The sequence below is a fragment of the Musca autumnalis genome, unplaced genomic scaffold (genome assembly GCF_047663935.1).
Source record: "Musca autumnalis isolate F117 unplaced genomic scaffold, ASM4766393v1 scaffold_4, whole genome shotgun sequence".
Taxonomy (NCBI): Eukaryota; Metazoa; Arthropoda; class Insecta; order Diptera; family Muscidae; genus Musca; species Musca autumnalis.
The window spans coordinates 87,223,834-87,232,904 of NW_027411977.1; the positions used below are offsets into that span (position 1 = coordinate 87,223,834).

General features: G+C 35.7%; 1 protein-coding gene across 1 annotated transcript; it reads right to left on the reverse strand.

Annotated features, from left to right (window-relative positions):
- Window positions 1–808: 808 nt before the first annotated feature.
- tut (tumorous testis) lies at window positions 809–9,071 on the reverse strand. The gene is made up of 3 exons (XM_073983302.1): window positions 8,628–9,071; window positions 8,379–8,551; window positions 809–1,511 (listed from the first exon to the last, which is right to left on the reverse strand). The coding sequence occupies exons 1-3, from the start codon at window positions 8,796–8,798 to the stop codon at window positions 1,016–1,018; spliced, it is 840 nt and encodes a 279-aa protein (XP_073839403.1). The 5' UTR covers window positions 8,799–9,071; the 3' UTR covers window positions 809–1,015.

Here is a 9,071-nt window from a genome sequence, read left to right on the forward strand (position 1 = left end):
CCATGCTATCACCCTAAAGCTGGGTACACACGATCAGTTTTGACTGTCAGTTTTGCTCAAATAATCGGTTGCTTGCCAGTGTGGCCGTTCACTTCTGTCAGTCATCAGGCAACCACAAAATATTTTGTGTTTGCTGGGCGGTTGGACAGTTATCGATAATTCCGAAAAATCGACAGTCAAAACTGATCGTGTGTACCCCGCTTAAAACGCATTTTACACTTGCATTTAGAACGAATTATACACTTGCACTTAAAACAGGTGTTTTGGGAGTTCACGTCATTTATGGAATTGACAACATAAATGATTCATGTTTTATAAAGCAAGTTATATGTAAAATGCGTTTAAAACAGGTTTTTTTAGGAATTTACATCATTTATTTGGCAGCTCTTCTATGGAATTGACAATTCAAATGACTCATGTCTTATAAAACATGTAAAGCGGCTTTTACATCTATTTTTTTATAAAACATGCGTCATTTAGATTGTCAACTCCATAGAATATCTGTCAAATAAATGACGTCAATTCCCAAAACACCTGTTTTAAATACATGTGTCAAATGCGTTTTATAGTACGGTTACATTAATTAGAGTTTTTTGACGGGTTAACACACTTCATGAGGATTTATTTGTCGTTTGAGCTATGGAAATGACATTTGAAACCCAAACCCTCTGGGTTAATCCGGTTAAGTGTAAACGGGGTATTAGATGTAAAAGCCGCATAACATGTAAAGGAACAAAGCTATTGTTAAATAAAACAAATCCGTAAAATCCGTATTCTGCCGTTACGTCAGAGTAATTCACGACGTGCGTGACGTCGATCACTAATAAAAACAATTCAAATTTTTAATTTGGGCAAATATCCTTCAATGAATTGTTATTTATTTTATTTCATGCAACAACAATAAACTTTAAATGATTAGAAAAAAACTTACATAAATTGATTTGTGATGATGATGATAATGATATAATGAAAGTCTATAAATACATATTCCTGATTCGTGCAAAAGGAAGGTTTTTCAAAAACCTTGGAACAGAGCAGCATTGTTTGAGGTAGCTTGGAATTGTTGGATTGAATTCATCGAAGTTAACTGAAAAGTCTCCTGTCCTTGAGGCCATTGAATGGCGGCGACAACATTATTCAGAGGTAAAGCATTATGAGACTGATAGCTTCTTAGATTTATAGTAGGTCCATCATGTCTTTGTCTATTATAATAATTATTGCTATTTTCCCAAAGAACAACAGCACTACGGCCGAATTGTGTTATGGACCGTAACAATTCACGCCTTGCATGGACAGCTTCTTCGTTGCATTTGAAAAAAATTAAATATTCGCAATTTCCCGCGTGAATTTCACGTACCAATAGACCATTGAACGTGATCAATCCTGTTAATGTTTCAAACACAGCTTTTGGAGTCATCTGATGAGTTTTTCGAAGTAATAACACCGAACTGTTGCGTGACTGGCGAACACGTATCATTGGCAGCGAATTTTGATGGAAAAGGCTAGGCAATCTGGAAGAGAATGTTACACAGCATGTGAGTATATAAAAAATATTGAATCTCTTATTTGGTATTTTTTCTAGAACTATGGTTTTTAAATTAGAAAAACAGCCTTAAGTCTCGTTTAGAGGCACCCACCCCTCAGATCAGGCATTTTTACCATATGTAGTCCTTAGGACCCTGGTTACAACGATCCGATCCTCGGATCTATTCAAACAATAGATACCTATGACATTAAAATGTGTATGCATTGATCGAGGAGAACTAGAACTAGAAGCAGTAGTAAATTTAAGAAAAATTTTAGTAATCTGAAGGAGATTGTGGGGAGTTTTTATTAACAACCCACCAAAATGTTCGATGTCGAAGACCCTACATTCAATCATGGGTGAAAGAGATCTGACGTGGCATCTTTTTAGGTGAATCAACTATGAATTTTATATGAGTGCGTTTTAGGTCTGGTAACTCCCCACAAAAGTACAACATTTTTCATAAATTGGTGCGCATAACAACTATCGAAAGGGCGGTTACTCCAAACATTTCAAAAGGTAATATTTCATCCATACATAGATTAGGGTCGTATATGGACTATATCGCTCCACTCCAGGTACTTTTCACAAACAAAATTTAAAATTTTTTTGCAAAGAAACAGTAAAGAGACAAGTCCCGAATCGTTTTGAAGTTTGTAAAGCAGGTAGTTCTTGCAGGTAAACTTTTTTATAAGTCCATAGCTTCCTGTTATCTTGACTCAAAAGGTCTAAAAATCCAACCTACACCAAATTAAAAGGCTGATGAGCAAGATAATCGGAAACATTGCACATCGTAATATTTCGTTGAAACGTACATCAAGTTCCAAGAAGCTGTTTTCCAGGTATTTGTTAAAAAAATTTCTGTAATTGTATTCTCCATATTTCTTTTGGTAGTGCCCGAAATGTTTTTTTTTTTTTGTACAATCATAGGCTGAGGATATACGGGGAAATATACTCTTCTCCAAGTGAAATGTGTACACAAAGATGGCTTAAAAAAAATAACCCTGCACGAAATTAGTCCTTAGAATGCAGTTAAGATATCTATTGTAAATTTTATCAAGGGAAGCCAACAAAAGACCGTTATAGGCCAACTTCTAACTTGATGTAAGTTAAAAAAAAAAAAATATTATGACGCGCAAAGTTTGGATCGAATTGGTTTCTCATGAACTTGTCAAAATTATACCATTGAAATCAGGAGCCCAAACAGTCCTTAATCTGCACAAAAACGAAATTTGATCAACTTTTGTGGGGGAACATCCCTCAAATAAATGGATCTATCGAACTTGATGTTGGACAACTACGAACTTGATGTTGAAATTTAGAGGAAATATTACGACGTGCAAAGCTTGCATGCTCATGCTCGGGATAATGTCCGCTGGGTTTTCAGAGCTTTCGGTTAAAGATAACCCACAGTCAAATTTTCAAAACGATACTTAATGTAAGGTCACATTACGCAAATATTTGCTCCAGCGACCGGCAGTGTGCGCTTTTTGAGAGCAAATGAGCATAAAATTCAATGCATTATTTACGCTCACTTGCTCTCAGTAAGCGAACCATGCCAGTCGCTGGAGCAAATATTTGCCTAATGTGACATTACATTTAAATAGTCCTTAAACTATAGATACGTAAACAATTTTTTTCACCTTTTGAGGAAGAAGAAAGTATTCAAATAAGTGGGCCTATAAAGACCACCTGCGAACATTATAAAACATTTGAAGAAATAATACGATGCACAAATATTGCTTAAAACTGAGTACTCTGTCCGAGAGTAATAGTGCTCTCCAGTTCTTTAGTTGGTGTCCGCAGAGTTTTTGGAGTTTTGGGCATTTATCTCAGAAAAGATGGGCATGTCCACGAAAAACTTAGGCCAATCAGGACAGCAAGGTAAAATTTTCAAGACCAGCCCTTAAACTGCACATAAATGAAACGATTTTTTTTTTCAAATTTTTGCTGGTGGCGCCCTGCAATAGATCGATAGAGATGACATCCCAACTTGAAGGTCTTCTCATAAACGATTTTTTAAACTTTGCTGGAAGTGTACCCAAAGGAGTGGATCGATGGAGATGATATGACCTTACAACTTGAAAGTCTAGAAAATTTTGCATATTAAGGCTCGGACATGTTACCAAAAATAAAAATTATATTATTGTAGTTAGGACCACAAGGACTACCCTCGGTAAAATGTCAAAACGATCACCGAACAGCCCCTAAACTGCATCTATGCAAACATTTGGAAATTTTGTGAGGGAGTTACCGAAAGGAGTTGTCCGATATAGTCCATCTTCGAACTTGATTTAACTGAATAAAATTATTTTTTTTTCGACGTTTGTCGGAGAGGATACCCAGATATAATCTCCGTTTAAGAAGCACACGTTTTTGGGAATGGCAGGCCTTCGGTAGGGAATTTATATTTTTCACGTATGGACAGATTATAACAACAATTGCGCGATAAAATCTCCCATATGATACCAAATCAATGGTACTTACGGAATTTGCAAAATATGTACTTCCTTCACAAAAATATATCGTCACCTGAAATGCCCAAAGACGTAACCCTCAACATAATCCTTTGAGGGTTACGTCTTTGGCATTTCAGGTGACGATATGTATGTATATCAACGGTAAACATGTCAAAGAAATTTGTGATGGAGGCCTTAAATTCAACTTAAGCCTCAGATTGTACTCTTTTATACCCACTTTGGCCATAAGACTGATGATATAATCATATTTTGAATACACCATGTATTAGGCACTTATGCTAATGACATCGGCATCGTTGATATAAAAAAGGGGACTGATACTGACCCATATGTGAAATTTTGCCCTGAGCAAGCCGGCACAACTTCTCGGCATATACATATAAAATTCTGCTCAAAAGCATGGGTGCAAAAACAGACAAAGCATCAGTCGGCTTTGCCGACAGAGATATCAGGAAAAATGTCTAAAATTGTCTTTTCCATTTCAAAAAAATCAAAAAAAATATTTGATACTACATCAATGATTTTTGGTACATAGATTAAGAAAAATATCAGCATTCCAAATCTGTTTCCGTTACTAATTTTGATCGTTGCGCGCAAAAGATATGACCGTTTTAATTATGATAATTAGAAAAAATTCTAAAAAAAATCGCGGCTTAATATAGTTAGCTGTTATATCCTATTATCGTTAACTGAATTCGTAACCTTTGCGATGATGCAAAAAATAATCGCGAATTCTCAATGGATTCGCGAAAAATCAAATTTGTTAAATAATTTCACGTATTTACAAACATATTTTTGAAACAATAGCGCTCATAGTTACGAAAAATATATAAAAAAAATTATAACAGCATCCAGACATTTTGAGGAATAAAATGAAACCTAAGTTGTGAAGGTTGGAGCTATAGTATTCATGTTATTTGCAAAAATACGAAGAAAATATTACGAAAAAATTAAAATCATATTATTCTAATTTTATTTTTTTATGGTTTTATAGGAAAAGTTGGAGAAAAAATTTTTGAGTTCTTCGGCATTTTCGTCAAATTTTCACGCAATAATGATGATATTCCGTTGTAACAAATTTTTCGCTTATAGTTTTCCTATTGGATAATATTATTAGAACCTTATATTAAATCACAAGGAATTCCAATTATGGCATAACGTTAAAATAATGTTATATTGCATATTACAACATTTGAGACGCATATAAACCGCGTAATTATGAAAATGACATGATGCGCATCCGATTTTCCAACACAGCGAATCAATCCCTTTTATTTGATGTACAGTTTGTCAAATTCTATTTGGCGGCCATGATGTAGCATCTGCTGCATATTAGGGTGCAAAATACAGTAAAATGGTCATAATTTCCGCGAAGTTCATTTACATTTTATGCGCATCCGATTTCAATAATCACCATTAAAAATACATCTTTCTATGCCGTTTCAATGCGATCCATCAAGAACCGTGGATGTAGCATCGCACTCAATTTTTAGAAAAAATCTAATATATCTCTGGATTTACGAGAGTTTTTAAATATCTGTTTTCGCGCAGTTTAAACACGCGTATCGATCTATTTATTTAAGTAGAACTGACACATCCAAAACGCGTTTTAATATGCGATATTTTCAAAATAATTTTTTGCAAATTTTCGAAATTTGAGGGGTATCATATCCGCCGATCTAGTAGGTGGATTTTTACGCGTCGTGGCTTGTTAGATTCAGAACGTAAAAAAACTAAATTTACGCGGGTTTCCACGGAAATCGAAAGACGTTTGTAAATTTTAAACCAAAAAAATGGGTTTTTGAAAAAAATTTACGCACAAAAATTTCGTGTTTGGGCGCAGATTACTGCGATCCTGTGAGGGCTACACCCTAATGTTATACATTAAAAAATGCGAAATCGCGAGTACTACAATCGAATAGTAAGCTTTTAGGGAAATCCAGATGCGCGTCCCGATTAGAGCAAAAATTCAAAAAACCCCATTTTTCAGGTTTCAAAATGTCAGCATCCGTTTGAGGCAGATACAGTGGATATATTAAAAAATCAAACATTAGAAACTTCAACTCTGAAGTGTGCTCTTTAACTTCTCCTTTGAGCATTAAGCTCTACATTGTGTTGTAAAACCACTAATTGGAAAATAACATAATGAAACTCGTTTATTTCAACGATTTTTTCCGATTTTTTTACATTAGTACGACCACAGCTTCCGCTCAAATTATTATTTTAAAAAACCCCTCGGTGAATCGGGCTAAAACAGTTTATTTTACCGAAATGCGGTCAAAAGTTATGGTATAGTAAAACTGATCGCGAGTTACAATACCCCATACCTCAGTTTCAACATAAGTTAATTTTCTACAAAAAGCTTGATATACCCTCAGCCTGTGTATATTGAAACAATTTTTTTTCCCAAAATACGTATGTATTTAGAGGGTTTTAAAAATGTTGTGCATTTGAACCGACAAAAATGTTGATTAGGATTAAAGATCAAAAGTTTTGCGGAGGAGATACTAAAAGGAATGGATCTCCAGCCACAACATATGGTGCCATAGAGGTTTTTTACATTCTTCGGGCTATTTGCTCAAGAAGTATGGACTTGCCCCTAAAAAAAACTTTTACCATCGTAATTGAGGCAGCGAATGCAAGTTGCTTCAACAAAAATCAAAGTGATTCGATATCAGGTCTTAAAGTGAACTTATCCGAAATTTTGTTTGGCAGGTACTGGATGAAGTGGACAAATATAGTCCATATTTGAACTTGATCTATATCTGGTAGATATATTAGGATGTGTAAAGTATGGATCAATTCGGCCACTACCTTCAAGAGTTACCGTACAAACAATTTTTCCGAACATTTTTGAACTTTTGTGGGGGAGGCACCTGAAGGAGTAGACATATATTTCTTATCTTCAAACTTAAACTATGTTTGGACAAAATATTACTAAGGCCAAATTTTGGACCGAATCGGCAGATCCGTTCGAGAGTTATTTTGCGCTTCAACCACCTCACACGGTGTCATAGGGGTTTTGTGCAACTTTCAGGCTATTTTCTCAGGAAGTATGAACTTGCCCCTTATGAAACTTATACCGTCGTATGGAGGGCAGTGAATACAAATTGCTAAAACAAAAATCAAAGCGATTCGAGAAATGGCCCTAAACTGAACTTTTCCGAAATTTTGTGTGGGAGTTACCCGAAGGAGTGGACCGATTGAGTCCATATTGACACCTTATTTAAGTCTGGTACATGTTTGACGATGGGCAAAGTATGGACCAAATCGGTCACTCCCTTCAAGAGTTATGGTGCGCACAAATTTTCCGAACATTTTAGAACTTTTGTGGGGGAGGTACCGGAAGGAGTGGATCGACATAGTCCATCTTCGAACTTAAACTAAGTTTGGGTAAAATATTACGAAAGCCAAAATTTGAACCGAATCGGTTTATCCGTTTGAGAGTTATTGTGCGCTCCAGCCAGACAGACAGACGGACGGACATTGCTCAATCGACTCCAAATTGTCTGAAACACATATCGTCCAAACATAAAACCATTATTTCGATGAGGCACATTTTGCCCGTATGAAAGTGTATATACCCTCGTTAGCATAAATGCTGAGGGTATAAAAACTACATGTAATCCACTCATAGTGACGGATTGTTACGACAATGTATGTAGCGCCAGCTACACAAAAATGACCTGGGTTAGGTCATGTGAGTAGAAAATACAAAAATTATTGTACGTAACTAGTACCTATGTGAGAGTAGTTATTATTCTTACAATTACAAGACTGTGGAACTTAAAGCTCCACAAAATATAATACGGCATTAAGCTTTGGTGCATAAAAACAGATTTTGACCATAGGTAGTAGGTCTTAGGGCCGAAAGAAAATGATTCGACATAGTGAAACAGACAGTTATTGTCCTGAACACAACGATGGGGGTTTGTTAATCTGAGCCAATATAAATCATTGAGCCAATATAAATGTGCGTGCACTCATTGATATGAGAGAAGTCTCCCATGTCCCTTCGGGGATGCTGTGAGCACATATGTATGTATATATCTAATTTGGTAATTTGGGGGAAGTCCCTAGTTCCCTAGAAAACGACGTTTAAATTTTCGAAGAAATTGTTCTTGATCTGCCCATCTGTCCCCTTCGAAGGCCGCCTTTTCTATGATACTTGACGAAATTTTTGTTGAAGTGAAAAACTGATTTCAATCCGTATATAGAAATCTGAACTATGGGTACATGAGTTTAATCCCAGATTGTATTCCCAACTATTTCATTATTCATCAATTCCGCAAATTTTGATTATAAAGTAAATAATACCTCACATTTACACCGATATTAATTTAAATAAATTGCACATAAACTCATATACTCACTTGGCTATGGCGTAATACATTAGCGATGGATCCATATACTGCAAATAGGCAAAACCTCTTGAATCTCCCGAAAAGTTAACCTTAAAGCGTAGCACATAAACTTCACCTAATTGTGCGGCTATTTCAGCAATTTTTTCTGGCCTGGTTTCACCCGGTATGCCACTTAGGAAAATCTAAACACAAACATACACACGAATGCTTATTAGCCAAATAGCTCAAGACCACAATCAAAATGTTAACAAAGTTTACCTCTCCGGCACAGGCATTTAATTGCCTTTGTAATTGTTCATCCAATTTCTTGCGACTTTTTAAATATTTCGTACCATTTTCCTGATAAGAATCATACCACTGCGAAGGATGTTCAAAAACTGAACGACCATATGGAGCATTCGTTGTACTGTGCGTAGAATTGATCATCATGAAAATTCTTGGAACTGTCACACAATGCGCGGTAGTTTTCAATTGGCAATTTTTTTTTTTTTTTTGTGCAATTTATTAAATTCTTGGAACAGAAAAGTCACACACTTACGCGTATGCGTCGAAGTGATGGCAGTTGTGAATTAAATTCCCGGAATTTTAGATAAACAAATGACGTCGCTGTGTGTGGAGTGGTTGGGGGATTATATAAGAACACTACGCGCCATATTTAAATAGATAAATTCAGCAAAAGTTATTCAGCAGTCTAGTGGTTGT